This window comes from Sinocyclocheilus rhinocerous, unplaced genomic scaffold, assembly GCF_001515625.1.
Source record: "Sinocyclocheilus rhinocerous isolate Xijiao unplaced genomic scaffold, SAMN03320098_v1.1 scaffold1886, whole genome shotgun sequence".
Taxonomy (NCBI): domain Eukaryota; kingdom Metazoa; phylum Chordata; class Actinopteri; order Cypriniformes; family Cyprinidae; genus Sinocyclocheilus; species Sinocyclocheilus rhinocerous.
Genome location: NW_015642933.1, coordinates 357,384 through 378,029, shown reverse-complemented (window position 1 = coordinate 378,029; position 20,646 = coordinate 357,384). Strand labels below are relative to the sequence as shown.

General features: G+C 33.9%; 1 protein-coding gene across 1 annotated transcript in view; it reads right to left on the bottom strand.

Moving 5' to 3' along the window:
• Positions 1 to 20,646, bottom strand: part of grm7 (glutamate metabotropic receptor 7) — a gene marked incomplete at its 3' end in the record, with an annotated part of 185,972 nt that overhangs the window by 17,753 nt on the left and 147,573 nt on the right. Inside the window, exon 7 of the mRNA XM_016574259.1 lies at positions 12,891 to 13,030. Within this exon, the coding sequence (XP_016429745.1) occupies positions 12,891 to 13,030 (140 nt within the window). The remainder of the gene's footprint in view (positions 1 to 12,890; positions 13,031 to 20,646) is intronic.

Here is a 20,646-nt window from a genome sequence, read left to right as displayed (position 1 = left end):
TTAATCAAAAGTTTTACTTTAATGACTAAAATGTCTAACCATTAAGTAATAAGAAATAGTTATTAAATATTAAATTATTTATCAAATATAAATTGAAATTGTAAAAAAAAAAAGGTAAAGATGGTTCATCACGGATGTTTTGAAAACCTTTTTTTTCCCCAAACATTTTAATCTAAATTAATTTAATGAGTCTAAATATGTCATGCAGTGTAACAAAGTAGTAATACGAAATCACTCAAAAACACAAAAAAATCAATCAATCAATAAAAAGTAAACAATGTTTTACAAACACATCATGGGTGTTATATAATTTTAAATAAACATTTTAATTTATTGACTCTAAAAATGTCATGTGGTATAACCAGAGATTAATTGCCCTGTTGTTATGGATACTGGACGAGATGTAACTCTTTAGCCTTCATTGTGGTTGGTTTCTTCAGTTCTTCTTCAGCACACCACCTCCTTCTCCTCAACACACTCAGCGATAAACGGATGCAGATTCATTTGAGTGTGGGAAGCAGTGTGACAATGCTAATTACCCTGGTTGTGCTAATGAGAGGCGTGGCGATACTCGGCGTCGTTATGAGTGCGCAAGAATGTCCGCTGTGGCAATTGTCTCTGGCTTGTCACACGGTGCTTTCTCGACACTGCCTTCTTGTCAGTTCGCAATGCACATTTGATCTGACACCCCACATACGCTCCAGAGCTTCCTCGTTCAAGTGCTTGCTACGATAATTAACTGCCGTGGAGGAAGACCCCTCTTTTAGCAGGTCCCTCGACACGCGGGTGCCACTGAATAATTATGCCGAGCGTATTAGCGCAACATGGTGTGATTGAAGGGGCGTGACTATAGAAATATCTTATGATAGTTTCTTCATGAATCTCTGTTCTTTTGCTTAATGAGTACAAGCTTAATGGATCCAGTTATGAAACAGGAATTAGCATCTTTCATTCATTCTTGGCTCATGCTGGTTTGGGTTTTGAATGCTGGAGGCCACATCTTAAATTAACAGACGCTCATCTGCCTTTTGCTAGGCTGCAGTTGTTGTTAGACACTGAGGGCTAAAGCTAATTTAACAAACTGATATTTTATTCAACAGAAAGTTTTACAAGAACATCTGTGGTGTTAACAACAGCAAAGGGAAGGAAAAATCTTTCAAAAATCTATCTTTTTAACCATATAAAGCATACTGTATCATATTCGATATAATGATTTCTAAGGCCACTAAATGATCAACATGATCTGAAAAACCTGTTGTACCTGTTTTTTGTTTTTTTTTACAAGTAAAAGGCTATAAGTATAAAGTATAAAGGCTTAGTATAATTGTACAAAGGTCTCTCTTTAGGTCGTAGTTCAAGTGTATTTTTGCTGTGAAATCTTTACTGATTTTTTTTTAAGTAAATACAACAATATGTTTATTAGAGTTTTAAAATGGCATGTGGTACAACCAAATAATTATTAATTAAATATAAATATTTTAAAAAAGTAATGTTTTACAAATGACAGATGTTTTGAAAAAAAAAAGTTTATAACAATTTGATTAAAAGTTTTAATTCAATGTCATGTGGTTTAACCATTAAAAAACAGTAATAAGTAAAAAATGATATAAAAAGTAAATGAAAAAGTAAAAACTATATATATATTTTTTTTTTTCTTCTTTCCCCTATTTTATAAACATACATCATGGGTGTTTTGAAAAGTTTTATTTTAATGACTCTAAAAATGTCATATGGTGTAACCATAAAGTAAACAAGAATAATAATTGTTACATTCAGTGTTTTTGTTTTCCTTTTGTATATTAAAAATAGCCTATATATTACTGGGAAAAAGGGTAAAAGGTAAACTTTGTTTTTACAAACAAATGTCAAGAATGTAAAAAAAAAAACTTTTAAGTATCCATCAAACAATAATAAATAATTTATTTATTAACTATAAATGTTATTTGAAAAAAAAGTTTTTCAAATATACATCATGGATCTAAAAAAAAAAAAAAAAACCTTTATATTTTTAAATCAAACTTTTTAATATATTGACTCTAAATGTCATGTGGTGTAACCATCAAGTAATAAGACATACATCATGGATGGTTATGAGGGTCCGCATGGGTCCTACCTATGATACAATTTCTTTTTATATGTTTGTTTTTGCACCACATGACAAAACGTTTTTCTAAATATTTATAATGTAGAAAAAAAAATAATAATAAATAAAAAATACATCACTGCTGTTATTGAACATATAAATAATCATAAACAAAGTACGCCCGACTACTTAATTTTAGCCTTTCAATAAGCCATACCCAACTATCTGGACCAAAAATATTTAAACTAAATTACAGAATTCTGAAGTCAATATACAGTGGGTACGGAAAGTATTCAGACCCCCTGTTCTTTCCCCAAAAGTATTGTAATATACAATACCATTCAAAACGTTGGTGTCGGCAAGATTTTTTTATGTTTTTGAAAGTAGGCTCTTCTGCTCCCCAAGACTGCAATTATTTGATCAAAAATACAGTAAAAGCAGTAATATTGTGAAATATATATTTTTTTGTATTGCAACATATTTTAATATGTAACTTATTTCTGTGATGCAAAGCTGAATTTTCAGCATCATTGCTCCAGTCCAATATGCTGATTTGCTGCTCAAGAAACAATGTTGAAAACAGTTTCATATTTTTTGGTGAAAAACGTGAGACATTTTTCAGGTATCCTTAATGAGTAAATGAAACATCACTTATTTGAAATTGAAATATTTTGAAACATTAATATCTTTGCTGTCACCTTTGCTAAACAGAAGTATTATTTTCTTTCTTTCTTTCAAAAAAAAAAAAAGACCCCACACTTCTGAACAGTAGTGTATATCAGTAAGAAGAAAATTCCTTGAACAAAAACATCAAAAAGTATTTGAAATGGTTATGAAAATTCTGTGATATTTTATCTAACTTTAAAAAGAAAAATGTCCTGCTTGATAAAATTGCATAAATCATTTTAATAACATCAAAGACGCTTAATCAGAAACCATTATCAAAGATTTCTCAAAAGATCCATCACTGTGAAATTACTAACTTTAGCACATTTCCATCCTGTTAATAACATTTTCTTAAGTTATAATTAACGTAGAAGTAAAAGTCCAGAATAACCATTTATAGAAATATTGGACCCACTTTATATTATATGTCTTTAAATACCATATACTTATATTTAAATTAATCGATAGATATAATGCACGTATTGCATACATACATGTTTTTACATTGCATTAATATGAAAAAAAAGATAAATACATAAATACTTGCATGTAGTTACTTATGTAACTAATTTGGTTAGGTTTAACTCACCCCTAAAATTAACCAAATCACCAAACCTGTCCCTAGCCTTAACCATATCCCACCTCAATTGCAACAATTCAACATGAACACATAGTAGTTAAAGACACCTAATATAAAGTGGGGCCAAAATGCTTACTTAAAGGGGTCATATGATGTTGCTAAAAAGAACATTATGTTGTGTATTTGGTGAAATGAAATGTGTTTATGTGGTTTAAGGTTAAAAAAACACATTATTGTCCACATACTGTACATTATTGTTTTTCCTCTATGCCCCGCCTTTCTGACACGCGTCGATTTTTACAAAGCTCATCGTTCTGAAAAAGCGAGCTCTCTCTTTGGATTTGAGACTTTAGTCTTTAGCAACTTTACAGATCTTCTTTATGCACAAAGAGCTTGTAACACTCCAAACAGAAAGGAAAAATTGAAATCGCATCATATGACCCCTTTAAATTACAACAAAATCAATGTTTTTTTTAACTATCAAGTTCAAATACTGCATAACATATATAACCCAGCTGGTTCTGCACATGGACATGAAAATGTCTATAAAAAATATATATATATATACATTTTATTAAGTGAAGGATGTGCAACCAGCTCTCAAAGGTCAACATCTCTGGAAGCTAACCCAGCTGGTTCTGCACATGGACATGAAAATGTCTATAAAAAATATATATATATATACATTTTATTAAGTGAAGGATGTGCAACCAGCTCTCAAAGGTCAACATCTCTGGAAGCGTCTGTGTGACTTTTCACGACGCCTTTCATCTGACTCACCAATGCAACACTTTTGAGATCAACACTCAAGCCCCACCCACAGTCAAATCTCATTGGTCCAAAATCTCGCTCATGACCAAATATCCTCCAATCAGCTGTGATTATTTCATGTCACGCAGCAGACAAGTTGGTGGAAACATGTCACACGGAGGTATAGGAACGGTCTCCACTAAAATCTGCTAATTTGTAGCTTATTTCTGCACTCACTGACTCATCTGTCACGTTACGTCAAGAAATCTTGAGAACCAAAAAGAATAAGCTGGGTGCCAATCCGCAGGTAGAAAGTTCATTGACGTAAAAGCTGTGATGCACCAAAGCTGTTTGCAGAAGCAAGCCAGCTTCCTGTTTTAAAATTCAGAGCTTTTTACGGAAATGCAAATCCTAGGCAAATCAAGATTGCGTAATGTCATTAAATATTAATTCCTCTGCAGCAAGCAAAAAACATATTAGAGCTCTTTTCCACAGCACATCCTTATGGATTCAATAATAACCAACTGCACCGTAATTCTGGGAATGGATTCAACTTGGGCTTTTATCGCAGGCCCACTAAGGAAGAAGGATAAACCCAACAACCTGCTGTTGTCTCCTGCTAGCATCCGATAAGAGTCAGTAGGCGTGCATTCAGTATCAGCGTTCCCAGTACAGCTCATTGCAACATGACCTTTCATGGCCGTCTGTGCCCAGAGAGTGAGGAAAAAACATCACTTGACACTTTCCGAAATGATGCCAAAAGCAAGGACGCTTTTGCCGCGAGACAACGGTGAGGAGAGATGCTGATTCCCTGCAGCTCCGGCCCTGCAGGACCGTTAGTGGGGACTTTCTCTTTGTTTCTTCAGTGCTCTCTGTGGGGAGAGCTGAGGATGAGGCATAAATGACATTTGCTTTGGAAGACGTAGGCGATCCTTGGAGATGGATTCTCGTCTGTGACTCAGAGGAGCTATTGTGGCGCTAACAAGCTTCAGTACTCAAGGGGGCGATAAAGTTGCCTTCGAATGTTGCTAAACTGAATGTAAATGTTTAGAAATACATGGAATATGTGGAAAAAAAACAACACTACTTCTCTCTGCTATGACAAAAGCAGAAAGCAGATAGTTTATGCTAAAGGCTCTTATAGCATTCCTTGCGACAATGCTAAAAACGCAACTATTCCAAAATGTCCACCCTTTACCGAACTTTAAAAACATTTATGGATAATTCAGAATGTTTTCTGTCACTTTAACAAGTAAAAAAAAAAAAGTCATCTCATCTTTTCTTGATTTTGTAAATATTCCCACTTTACAGCATGCTAACAGCTAAAGCATGCTGATGTCCGAATTTTTATTTTTCAGCTTTCGGCACAAATTAAAATGTTGAGAATGAGCGACGCAATGCTTGGTAAGACTAAAAGAGCCACAGAAGCTCTTGTCAGATTTAAAATACCCATGATCCTTGGAAAAGGATTGTCATCTGTGACTCAGAGGAGTTACTGTGCCGTTTAACAAGCCTCGGTACTCAAGGGGGCGATAGTTACCGTCAAATGTCATTAAACCAAATGTAAATGTAGAAATACATGGAATATGTTGCTCTCTCCCTCCATGACAGCAGAGGGAATTTACCACAGAAGCAGACGGTTTATGCTAACGGTTTATGCAATGGCCATTCCTTGTGGAAATGCTAATAATGTAGTTAACCCTCTTAGCGCCAAAGTCGCAAAATTGCGACAAGACGTCATACTTAATCAAATAGACTGTAGATCATAATATGGTGTAATATCTCATTTGTTTTCCCTACCACTAGATGGCAGACATGTAGTACTTCGATTCTAGACCAAAATTACGTCACCTTCCTATTCAAAGTGTTTGAGGAAAGAGCAGAGCAAGTGAGCTATCGTGTTCATTGATGCGGAAGCAGTTCAGTTCATAGCGTGCGGGTAAGCTGTGAGATTTGTGAGAGAAAATCGCCAAATGGCTAATAAAAAGTTGTACCGTGAGGATGTGTTGCAAATGTTATTCGCCGATTCTGACTCTGAAGGGGAATATTTGCCTTTTGGAAATGACGATCGGTCGTCTAATGATCGCGCTTCTCCCGGTACATCTTTGCAGCGCAATGGTGCCGCCGTAAAAGGCGAGAGTGTTCATGAAGCACAAACAAGTGATCATTTCGACCCTTTGCCCAACGGGGATGGGGGTGGCAGGGCAATATCTATTATTTCCTGAATATTACTGATGAACTGATCAAAAAGTAGGCTACTGTTCACATGCGTTTTACTACTATATAGTATAGTAATATAGTAATAATTTAGTACTTTCTCCTGTTTTATTGTTGGTTTCCTCTTTTCTGATCATTTGGAATGAACAAAAAGACATAAAAAGACAAAAAAAAAAACATGCAAATAAGTTCAAACAACCATTCAATATCTATTATTTCCTGAATATTATGACATTCAAGAGGGCTGCCCCCTGATGACGTCATAATATGCAAATTAGATGAGTATATTTACACCCCACATAAACTTTCGGTCATGCCCAACATTTCTAATTTACAATTTAATTTAAGCCCTTTCAAGCCACAAGCTTTTGAAATCTTGATGTCAAAATCCAGCCGCCTAAAGAGTTAACACAAAATGTCCACACTTTAGCAAATTTTTTAACATTTATGGATAATTCAGAATGTTTTCTGTCACTAAGTAATACTGTCTATTCTCAATTTTGGAAAGATCCCCACAGTATAGCATGCTAATGGATAAAATATGCTAATATGTGATGTTTTTTCACCTTTTGAGCACAAAATAAAATGTTGAGAATGTGTGAAACAGTGACTAAAAGTGTTGTTTTGATTTTTAGAAATATCCCAACAGTATAGCATGCTAACAGCTAAAACATGCCAATGTGAGATGTTTTTGTGAGCACAAACAAAAAGAGAATATTAAATACACCTAAAATATGCTTAAAAGTTCTTGTCACATTTAAAATACCCACAATCCTTATAGAGACATATCCTTATTTGTGACTCAGAGGAGTTACTGTGGCGCTAACAAGCCTCAGTACTCTAGGGGGTGATAGAGTTACCTTCAAATGTCATTAAAACAAACATAAACGTAGAAATACACATAAACAACTTGCTTAGCATATCATTTACCTTTTGAGCACAAAATAAAATGTTGAGAATGTGTGAAACAGTGACTAAAAGTGTTGTTTTGATTTTTAGAAATATCCCAACAGTATAGCATGCTAACAGCTAAAACATGCCAATGTGAGATGTTTTTGTGAGCACAAACAAAAAGAGAATATTAAATACACCTAAAATATGCCTAAAAGTTCTTGTCACATTTAAAATACCCACAATCCTTATAAAGACAGATCCTTATTTGTGACGCTAACAAGCCTCAGTACTCTAGGGGGTGATAGAGTTACCTTCAAATGTCATTAACCAAACTTAAACGTAGAAATACACATAAACAACTTGCTTAGCATATCATTTTCTTCACACTGTTGCCCTTCACCATGATAAATAGAGGAAACTGACCATAGAAACAGTTTATGCTAACAGCCATGATAGCGTTCTTTGTTGTAATGCTAAGAATGCAATTAGCGTGAAATTTCCATGCTTTCACTAATTTTAAAAGCATTTATGGATAACTCATGGATGACTGTTTTCTGTCACTTTGACATAAAAAAATACGCTGTCTTGTCTTGATTTTAGAAACGTTTCCCACAGTATAGCATGCTAACAGCTAAAACATGCTAATGTCAGATGTTTTTCACATTGAAAGCATAAAATAAAAAGAAAATTGTCAAGAACGAATAACAATGCAGATGTTAAGACTAAAAGAGGCACAGTAGTTCTTGTCACTTTAAAAATACCATGCGTCACTATATTTACAGGATGAAAACAAAGCATGACGGTAAATTGTGTGATTTATTTATTTTTTTCCCCAAACCAATCAAGCCAATTCCAACCGATTCTAAAGATTTCATCTGGTCAAAAAATGTGTGACAAAATGTTGACAAAAAAAAAAGGGGAAAGAATGTGACCTAAAAAAATATGACCTAAAAATGTTTGTTTTGCAAATTTATGTTTATAAATTTATGTATTTAATTTATGGTCGTATTGCAAATTGTGTTCTGATTTGCGAAGAATATTTCAGGTCGTTTTGCTAAACCTAATCTGCATATACTCCACAATTCTTGTACGATCAGCAGTTTGTCGAGGAACTACGGGAAGCAGCGTCGTTCCTTCGTCGGCGAGGGAAGACAAGAAATCCCTGTAGGACGGTTTGCGGCACTCTCTCACTGTTTCCTCGATTTCCCCTCTGTGAAGGGCCGAGGACGGGGGTTGAGGCGTAAATGGCATTTGCCGCAGGAGCCGTAGGCGATCTTTGGAGACAACTCAGTCAGAATCCTCATCTATGACTCAACGGAGGCTGCAAGATGTGAATTACAAGTGGACAGCATTCTCACCCTCACTTTCTCCCTTCTTCTCTCCTCTAATAATACGACTTCTCGCAGGCTGAGCACAAAAAGGATTCCCACAATGCAAGACAAATCCATTTACAATGTTACTGAGGCCAAGCGAGAACATAGCCTGACAAATATTAAGTACATATGATGAGATGCATACTTCCTGCAACAAATACAATTATTCTTTGCCTTCATAGAAATAAAAGTGATATCAAACTTTTGGATGAATTACAACCAGATGTCAGGGAATTACATTGAGCTGTTGTGAATGAGATGCTGTAGGCGGGTTCAGATGATGTCACATGACATCAAATCCTTTCCTAGCATTATTAGAATAATTAATAAGGAACCTCTCGGTGGAATTTCAATATAAGAAAAGCAATTGATGACTAATGCAAATCAGTGATCATTTATCTACAGCAAGAGAAGACATGGCAATACTAAAATCTTTAATTCTCATGTAAATCACTGAAAAAAAAAAATATATAAAATATAAATATATATTTAAAAAAATCCTTTGTAAAGATCATGTGATCTCAAGTCAATAACACTGATCTCATACGACTTCTCGCAGGCTGAGCACAAAAAGGATTCCCACAATGCAAGACAAATCCAATTACAATGTTACTGAGGCCAAGCGAGAACATAGCCTGACAAATATTAAGTACATATGATGAGATGCATACTTCCTGCAACAAATACAATTATTCTTTGCCTTCATAGAAATAAAAGTGATATCAAACTTTTGGATGAATTACAACCAGATGTCAGGGAATTACATTGAGCTGTTGTGAATGAGATGCTGTAGGCGGGTTCAGATGATGTCACATGACATCAAATCCTTTCCTAGCATTATTAGAATAATTAATAAGGAACCTCTCGGTGGAATTTCAATATAAGAAAAGCAATTGATGACTAATGCAAATCAGTGATCATTTATCTACAGCAAGAGAAGACATGGCAATACTAAAATCTTTAATTCTCATGTAAATCACTGAAAAAAAAAAATATATAAAATATAAATATATATTTAAAAAAATCCTTTGTAAAGATCATGTGATCTCAAGTCAATAACACTGATCTCAACTAGAATGTCTCTTATGACTTGGATGACGTTTTTTTTTTTTTTTTTTATAACAGGTGATTTTCAATTACAGTTAACAAGTAGCTAATCTAAGAAGTTTTAATTACAAAGAGTAGACTATCCACCAGTGTTTAAAAGACTTTTAAACAAATGGCTAAGGAAAAAAATATACTGCACTTTATACAAGAGCATGAACATACTGTAGATGTGAATGCTTGGTCATTAAATTGCAATACATTGCTTTATGTTTGTTAAATTTAACCTAGTCTCATGTGGGCTGATAATAATTAGTGAGAAATAGTCTAATTTATTTATTAACAAACAAACAAAAAAGAAAAAAAAAACTTTTTTGTTAACTAAACTGAACAAAAAAGGACAAAAACCCATTAAACACAAAACAAAGCAACAACACAAAACAACAAGCAACACAAACATAAAACAAAGTAACACAAAATAAAACAAGCAAACACAAAATAACAAAACATGAAACAAAAATAAAACAAAACACAGAACAAAGCAACACAAACATAACACAACACAACACAACACAACACAACACAACACAACACAACACAACACAACACAACACAAACAAAACAACCAACACAAAATAAAACAAACAAAACCAAACACACACAAAACCTAAAACAAAACAAAATAAAACAACACAACAGAACAAACACACAAAAACAACAACAAAAAAGAAATAACACTAAAACACAAAATGAAAAAAAAACAATATGAAACAAAACACCAAACACAAAACAAATAAAAACAAAGCAACACAAGTCATAAAAATAAAACACAAAACAAAACAACCAAACACAAAAAACATAAAAAACTGCTTGTTTTTACAAACATAAAACAAAGCAACACAAAATAAAAAATAAAAAAATTATAAAATAAAATAAATAAATAAAACAACCAAACACAAAAATAAAATAAATAAATACAAAACAAAACATCAAACACAAAACAAACAAAAACAAATCATAACAATAAAACAAAACAAACAAACAAAAAAGCAAACAAAAGACCAAACACACAAACACACACACACACAATAGAGCCATGTTGAGTTGCAAGCACCTCCTGAGCTCCTGACCATTTTTAAACAAACTTTAAAAAAAGTGGGCATCAGCTGACTTTGGCCAGTGTAAAGGCTCTCCCTATTGATAATTCATACACAACCACATCACATAGAAAACTAGTCTACACTGACACACAAACAAAATACTCAGTGGTCTAGTTCAGTGGTCTCCAACTCTGTCCTGCAGATTACACCTCCAACCCCAATCAAAAACACCCGAACCAGCTCATCAAGATGTTCAAGGTTGCTTGATAATGACAGGCAGGTGTGGTGGAGCAGGTTGGAACTGAAGTCTGCATGACGGTAGCTCTCCAGGAGTGGGGTTGGAGATCCCTTATCTAGTTGTTTTTGTTGAACGGAACAGCCATGTTGTTCTCTGCTAGTCTTTTTAGCTTGTTTCTTTAAGTTATAGCAGCAACACTGAAAACACCAATGTCCATGTTTAGCACCAGAGCTCATGCAACCACCGCCGGCTCGCCATGCAATATAGTCGTGCCATGTACCAACTGCTTTGACATGTTTAACAGGTTAACTGACTTGTAACACGTGTAAGGGCTCACGGCCTCCCGAACTCACACAGTGTATGGATTTACAGTAATGCTGAGAGTGAGACTCCATAATCAGGCTGCGTATGAGAAGAACTTGATTTTGCTTTATTTGAATTGAACTTTATTTATTCCTGCCGTGTGCATGCTCAATAATCCCAGCATGCATAGACATGAACAAATTGCTGATATTATTAATGCACATCTAATAACCTGTACTCCCCGGGGGAAGGGTTTCTCATATACGTTAACATATAATCTATGGTTCAATCAGAGGTTATGGTCTTATGAAGCTCTGGCTATTAAGATGAATCTTTTAAATGTCCCTAGCAATTATCTGGACTAAATTATATTATGTTTAACTGCTATGCTTGGCTGTGCCCAACTGCTGGGTGTAGAAAGAGCTTCCCGAACCATCAGAATTAAAATAACGGGAAATAAACCATACACATGTACAATACAGTAAGTGGAGTAATTAACGATTATAAAATGCAGAGGAATAAGGGAAATGGAGGAAGAAATAATACATAAATAATCCAGAAAAATAAATAATATAAATTATAACACATTTTAGGTGCTTACTTATTGCTATTACATGTTAATGAATATGCATAACACACAATCAAAGTATAAAAGTAAACAGGATATGACAACTAAATATAATAAAAGCAAATTTGTGTAAAGTCATTTTTAAAGCGAACAATGAATAATATAAAAAATATAAATTTAAAGTATGTCAATGAATGAATGAAAGAATGATAGTCTAAAATAAAACTAAATAAATTCGACAACATATGAAAGAAGCATGAAAATAGTTTGTGTAAAAAATTCTTAATGATTTTTTAAATCTAAATAAATAATATAAATGCTAATTAAACATTCAAATGAATGAACAAACAAATAAACAAATGAATTCATAAATTCTCACTTATTTTTCTGAAACAAAACAAATAATATAAAAGACATTAAGTTTAAGGAATGTAAATGAGTAAATGCACGTCAATGAATGAATGAATAGCCTAAAAACAAAAATAAATAAATCAATACAACAAAATATGGAAAAAAAAAATATTTATTTTATATATACTGTATATAAATAAATAAAACTTTCTCACTTTCTGAAACAAAAGGAAAAATAATATAAATGGCATTAAATTTAAGGAATGTGAACGAATGAATGAATGGATGAATGAAAATACAACTAAATAAATATAACAAAATTTGGAGAGAAAAAACATTTGTGTGGAAGAATGAATGAATGAATGAATGAAACTTATTTTTCTTAAAATTATAAATAATATAAATGATATTAAATTTAAGGAATATAAATGAATGAATGAATGAAACTTTCTTATTTTTCTGAAACAAAATGATAAATAATATAAATTATATTAAATTTAAGGAATGTAAACGAATGAATGAATGAATAGCCTAAAAGTAAAATTAGATAAATACAAAAAAATATGGAGGGGGAAAAACATTTGTGTAGTAAATGAATGAATGAATGAATGTCTTATTAACTTACTTTTCTGAAACTCACCAAAATCACATAGCAAACGTTTGATGGATGAATCTGAACCACATTATCTCATGACGACACTTTTGCAGACAACATGTACTCACGTGGAGTTGGAGAGTTTCTGTCCACTGTCCAATAACTTTATATCCGGGAGTGCTGTTGATGTTCATCTGGTACTGGAAAAGATCGTACCGTCCCGGTGCGTCGCCGTTCCGATTGAACGTGACGGACGTCCCGGCGCTCCCTACGAAAGACAGACTCAGACTTAGAAACCTACCTTCAACACTGTCAGACGAACATACTGCGTATCAATCATACATCATGAAAAAAAAATGCCCCGACATGCCTCGCAGACAACAAGACCCCATTGTTTGCATTTCCACTCCGTACAGAGACAAAAGTTAGTTTGGTTGTGACAGAAATACAAACAATGTGTGCCCCTCAGGCCAACAGCGGAGACTGACAAAATCTGACATTCATCGCCATCCGATTGTTTGAAGAGCTTTACCTGCAGGGCTTGGCACTCACGATCACAAATCTGCCAAAACACAATCAACAGTGCGGCTTTCTCGAGCACAGATGAAACGCCAGCCGCTCGCTGTGGACTGCTGACACGTCCTCATCACACTTATTATACTGGGACTCATGGGTTGTGCAAGGTAGCTATCAGTAGCACTTCTTTTGATATGAGAAACGTTTCCTTGAAAGGGAAGATCGCCGCTGTAGTGCAGCCTGTTGTATATACATCATATACAAAAACTATCTTACTATTATTCTTACTGTTTTTGAGCTCTCAGCCACGGAATCGAAAAGCGAAAAAAATATTTACATATGCACCCGGATTCTCTCAAACTATTGTTTTTACTGCATCGAATCAAAAATGAATAATTGGAAAGTTATTCTGCATACAAAGCATACACTATACAAATCATATAAATAAAGTGTCAGACGGAGTGTAAATTGATATTCATCAAGAATTGTTTTGCAATCATGGCCCTAGTATGTGATTGGAATGACAACAGTTCATTTCGTTTTTATTTTCATATTTAACTTCGTTCGTTAGTTTGTTCGTTCGCTCATGTATATATTGAAACTACAAACTAAATTGAATAAGTAATGATAAAATTCACAGATACTGTACAGAATAAGTGAAAATGGAGTAAATAATAATAATAATATAGTGCTTAAATATTACTATTACTACATATTACTTAGTATAAAAAAATATATAAAAAAATAAACTAGACATGAGAACTGATGTGAAAAAATAAAATGTGTGTGTTTAAAATAATACATAATATTAATTGTAAATGTACGGTGTGTGTGAATGAATGAATGAAACTAGATAAATGCAACAAAATATAAAAAGAATTAAATAAATTGTTTCCTACTTATATTATTATTGTTATTATTATTTTGGCATATCATTCATTCATTCAATTATTTGAATGTTTATTTTACAAAAATATTGATTTATTAATTTATAAATATCATTATGTTTATATGACTGGTTGTAGCATATGACATTCATTCTAAAAATAAATAGTAATATTTTATCAAAACTAATAAATAATTAAATAATACAAGTATAATAATACAAGTATACTACTACTACTACTACTACTACTACTACTACTACTAATAATAATAATAATAATAATAATAATAATACTACTAATAATAATATACTACTACTACTACTACTACTACTACTACTACTACTACTACTACTACTACTACTACTACTACTACTACTACTACTACTACTAATAATAATAATAATACTAATACTAATAATAATAATAATAATAATAATAATATGCCAAACTGTTTAGTTGGTTTTAAGAATGTAATACTTTTAATTATCATTGTAATTGATCAGTTGAACCACCCTGACACTTTTGACTTTATCCATCAAAATAATTTGAACACAAAAATGTATAGTATTTGTGTATTCAATTTTAAATGTACACATCCGTACATAAAACTGAACATCAGTGACCCATTAAACCCTCCAACCTATCTACACAACCAAAATACTGCATCATTCTGAATGTAATCCACACCCAAAGTAGTTTCTTTGGTTACTACCTCAGTTACTACCTCAGGCTTGAAGAAAGAAGGGAAAAAGTGGCAGTGAAAGTAATTAAGGCGAGATTCAGCAAAAATACAAAAGATTGACTGTTGCGTCGCTTTGAGCAACATGGGTGGACAAAAACCCGCTTGAGTGTCTTTTAGTCCCTTCATTATTCAGTCACTTTGGCGTCACCCGCTGCCTGTTCAGGTTTATTTTGTTTGTCCGTGTTTTGTTAAGAGGGCATCATGGGAAGAATGAAGAAATGTCTTATTCTACTAATAGTTTTTGGAGAGAATGAAGACACCGAAAGCTACAGGAGACCCGCAGAGATAAAGAACAACGGCACACTAGAAACACTTAAAGAGTGGATGAGGGCCTGGAAAACCTGCTGAATACCACAAATAACAGCCTTCCACTTCACACTGAATTAACAAGAGTCTTCCAAGATGCTGCGCTGCTGGTAACACATTAAAACGTTTTTTTTTTTCAACTATAAATGCTTTTATGTACCAGGTGTTGAGTTTGATCATGTTTCTTTCATTTTGCTATGGAAGCCCATTTCCACCACACAATTCAAAAAGTCAGAATTGCGAGATACAAACTCAAAACTTATTTTCTCACAATTCAAAGTTTACATCTTGCAATTCTGATGTTTTTTTGTTTGTTTGGTTGTTTTTTCTCAGAATTCCAAGTTTACTTATTGTAATTTACTTTTTCTCTGAATACAGAGTTTATATCTCACAATTTTTACATTTTTTTCTGATAATTTTTCCACAATTTTTCAGAATTACGAGTTTACATCTCACAATTCTGACTTTTTTCTGGAATTTCAAGTTTACATCTAAAAATTCAGAATTCCGAGTTTACATCTCACATCTTGGAATTCTAATTATTTTATTTTCTCAGAATTCTGAGTTTATATCTCACAATTTGGACTTTTTCCGCTCAATTCCAAGTTTACATATTGGAATTCTAACTCGGTGCAATGCGGCATCAGGCATGAAGCAACTGTTTTTTGCTAGTGTCAGCATGACGCAGTTATCATTTTCTTTGTATCGTTTTCTGGTCTGAAAATGAGGTGTGTTCATGTGCATTGTTGAGGCGTTGCTATTTTGAGGCAACTGAAATAGACTGCGCCATTGACCAACTAAGACCTGGTCTAAAGTCAATGGCGCAGTATTTATTTATTTTTTTTGTTATTTAACAAAATAACGCAAATACACTCTGCTTATTACACACACAGGGATGTGCAGCAGCACACGAACATGTCAAATATTAAAAATTAAAGTATTACAATGTAAAATATTATTATTGTGTAGGCTACATAAATATAAAAATTCCTATATATCATAATGGATAGTCATTGCATGTATCAGAATTAGGCTACCTATTTGCTCGTGCACAAGCAGCTCAGTTTCATCTCTGGAGATGCATTCTGTCTTTGCGCTTGCAAATTCCGCCGTGTAAATAGCGAATTCGCCATGGCGCGAGCGCACCTGGCTCTTAAAGGGAATGGGAGATGAGACTCTGATTGGTTTATTGCACGTTATGCCCAAAACACACCCATGACTCATTAAAAGAATAGGGGCAACCCTTTTAGACCATGCGCCAGGCTAGCAAACGTGGATTCGGACATGCCCTAAGTGCACCTGCGCTGTGCACTTTAGACCATGCGCTTAGATTGTTAAAATAGGGCCCTAGATCTCAATATTTGGACTTTCTCTCGGAATTCCAAGTTTTCATATCGGAATTCTGACTCATGCCTTCTCCTTCTTCATAGAATTTTGAGTTTACATCTCACAATTCTGACTTTTTCTCTGAATTCCAAGTTTACATATACCACAAATAACAGCCTTCCACTTCACACTGAATTAACAAGAGTCTTCCAAGATGCTGCGCTGCTGGTAACACATTAAAACGTTTTTTTTTTTCAACTATAAATGCTTTTATGTACCAGGTGTTGAGTTTGATCATGTTTCTTTCATTTTGCTATGGAAGCCCATTTCCACCACACAATTCAAAAAGTCAGAATTGCGAGATACAAACTCAAAACTTATTTTCTCACAATTCAAAGTTTACATCTTGCAATTCTGATGTTTTTTTGTTTGTTTGGTTGTTTTTTCTCAGAATTCCAAGTTTACTTATTGTAATTTACTTTTTCTCTGAATACAGAGTTTATATCTCACAATTTTTACATTTTTTTCTGATAATTTTTCCACAATTTTTCAGAATTACGAGTTTACATCTCACAATTCTGACTTTTTTCTGGAATTTCAAGTTTACATCTAAAAATTCAGAATTCCGAGTTTACATCTCACATCTTGGAATTCTAATTATTTTATTTTCTCAGAATTCTGAGTTTATATCTCACAATTTGGACTTTTTCCGCTCAATTCCAAGTTTACATATTGGAATTCTAACTCGGTGCAATGCGGCATCAGGCACGAAGCAACTGTTTTTTGCTAGTTTCAGCATGACGCAGTTATCATTTTCTTTGTATCGTTTTCTGGTCTGAAAATGAGGTGTGTTCATGTGCATTGTTGAGGCGTTGCTATTTTGAGGCAACTGAAATAGACTGCGCCATTGACCAACTAAGACCTGGTCTAAAGTCAATGGCGCAGTATTTATTTATTTTTTTTGTTATTTAACAAAATAACGCAAATACACTCTGCTTATTACACACACAGGGATGTGCAGCAGCACACAAACATGTCAAATATTAAAAATTAAAGTATTACAATGTAAAATATTATTATTGTGTAGGCTACATAAATATAAAAATGCCTACATGTCATAATGGATAGTCATTGCATGTATCAGAATTAGGCTACCTATTTGCTCGTGCACAAGCAGCTCAGTTTCATCTCTGGAGATGCATTCTGTCTTTGCGCTTGCAAATTCCGCCGTGTAAATAGCGAATTCGCCATGGCGCGAGCGCACCTGGCTCTTAAAGGGAATGGGAGATGAGACTCTGATTGGTTTATTGCACGTTATGCCCAAAACACACCCATGACTCATTAAAAGAATAGGGGCAACCCTTTTAGTCCATGCGCCAGGCTAGCAAACGTGGATTCGGACATGCCCTAAGTGCACCTGCGCCGTGCACTTTAGACCATGCGCTTAGATTGTTAAAATAGGGCCCTAGATCTCAATATTTGGACTTTCTCTCGGAATTCCAAGTTTTCATATCGGAATTCTGACTCATGCCTTCTCCTTCTTCATAGAATTTTGAGTTTACATCTCACAATTCTGACTTTTTCTCTGAATTCCAAGTTTACATCTTAAAATTCTGACTTTTTTCTCAGAATTCTGAGTTTAGATCTCACAATTCTGTCATTTTTTTTCTCTCAGAATTCCGAGTTTATATCTCTCAAATCTGAGTTTAACTCACAATATTTTTATATAGATACTGTATATACATTTTCAATATAAATTTAGAATTGCAAGAAAAAAAGTCAGAATTGTGAGATAAAAAGTCACAGTTACCTACCTATCTATCTATCTATCTATCTATCTATCTATCTGTTCGTTCGTTCGTCCGTCCGTTCGTCCGTCCGTCCGTCCGTCCGTCCGTCCATCCATCCATTCATTCTGCCAGCCGTTATCACAAAACTTCACACATACTGTCTCAATGCAATAAAACATTGATATCCACACATGTTGTAATTGATTTTCATAGATTCGAGCTGAATCGAGTTTGATATTCATGATTCATGATTCATGAGTTTTTATGGCGCACAGGCAGTAAAGTTGTGTTTGGACTGATAACTTAGGTCCCACCATTCATTTATTTCCTCATTGAATATCCCATTTCATTTGGAAATGTCAAATGATTAATTACACATGTCGTGAAGTGTGTAATTTCTCTATCACCAAACGGAAGTGCACATATAATGACTGTTTCCAAACAGGTTTCCCAAACACTCCTGATCTCGCCCGAACCGGCTTCGCTGATTCAGATGGCTGTTGAAATGTGGTTCCAACAGCGTAAACTATCCGAGGTAGATCATGAAAAGACTTTCTCAGATCATGTTTAAGACTCATCAATGCAAATCCACTACAGAAACCGCAGCAGCTGTCATTACACAGTTAAGGAAGCTGGGTTTTTTGCTCATTTCCCCATGTGAAAGAGTGAAACTGCTGTTTTTTTTGTTTTTTACATTGATCACTGATTTGATCTAAAATCTGTGAATAGTGGACTTAATTAGTGGAAACGACTGATCATGATATAGTTAAAGAAAACAGATTTGATTTAACTAAATATGCCATGTGCAAAGAGAAAACATCAATATTGAGCAAGAAAGGAACCTACCAGAAACCGACAGCCGTCAATCCTGTTTCTCTGTACAGCTTCTGCACATTCTTTCATGTTGTGCTGTGAACAAACACCATTACGTTTGAGTGATTTTGCATCGTCATGAATAAGCATCATGTGCAGCAGAAAAAAAGTCAGAATTGTGAGATAAAAAGTCACAGTTACCTACCTATCTATCTATCTATCTATCTATCTGTTCGTTCGTTCGTTCGTTCATTCGTCCGTCCGTCCGTCCGTCCGTCCGTCCATCCATCCCTCTGTGGAAATGGGCTTTCATTTTAACAACCTCATACATGTCTTTAAAAACCCAGTGGCAAAATGTCCCAGTTATGTCACATCACAGCAGTGAATTCACCCGTTAAACTTCTAAGCTACTCAGAGATTTCCAATCTCAATATTATACAGTAATTGCACTGTAGATATTAGATTTGGACATGACCTTCTTAAGTATATTAATTATTAGTATGCAAAGAGCCTTTGAATCTTTTTTTCATGTTCTCGCTGGAGGAAACTCTTTTTGAACTCTTTGAAAAAACGGCAGAAACGTCAGTAGCCCAACTTCAAGCAGTATGTTCTCTCCTTTCCCCCCTAAATTCTCATCGTTCCCTGTGTCTGTGACACATCCTTTCATCACAAGAGTTAACATGCATAAATAACCAGCAGACAAAAACAGGACTGCACCATTGCATTAATAAGTGCAGTACTAGATAAACAGGTTAGATGTATGACATGCACTTTCAGCAGTATCTACTTTAATGTAATGTAATGTAATTTTTTCACAGTATCAGCCTGCATAAATATAATTCCAACTATTTAATAAGTTTCAAGAATTGAATTGTAACACCATTTTCTTCGTTATGATGAACGTTTTATATGTCAGCCTGCTTAAACTGGCTATATTAATAGCTCATATTGTTTGGATCTGTTGGTAGATCAGTATTTCAGTATTTTTCACTTAGAAATTGCAAGTAAATTTTAGAAACTTCTAAAAATCTTGTACAATTTTAATACATGGAGAGTTTCTAAAACCTTAAACTTAATTTCCCTTTATACAGGGAATCTAGACATTTTGGGTAAATTGGGCCTCAAATTGGGTGAATGCATAAAGTGTATTGGCATTAAAAATGTTATTTTAATATTATTTATGCTGCATACAATAACATTCATCTATGAATTCAATATTCCATGAAGCTAAAGATAATTAATACATTTCTGTTTCTTAATGCTTATATATGCAAATTATGCATACATAAATGTTCTAACTGTCAAGTTAACAGTTGAACATTGCATTTCAAAATAAACTACGTCATGCGTGCATATACATTCTGAATATGAATATGAATTATATATGCATGCCAGAGGGAAGGTTTTCTTATTGTGCATGCAATGCTCATAAATTATAAATGCCGTACAAGTATTAGTGTGCTACAGTAAACAATATCAGATGGGCAGCAAAGGTCAAAATGCT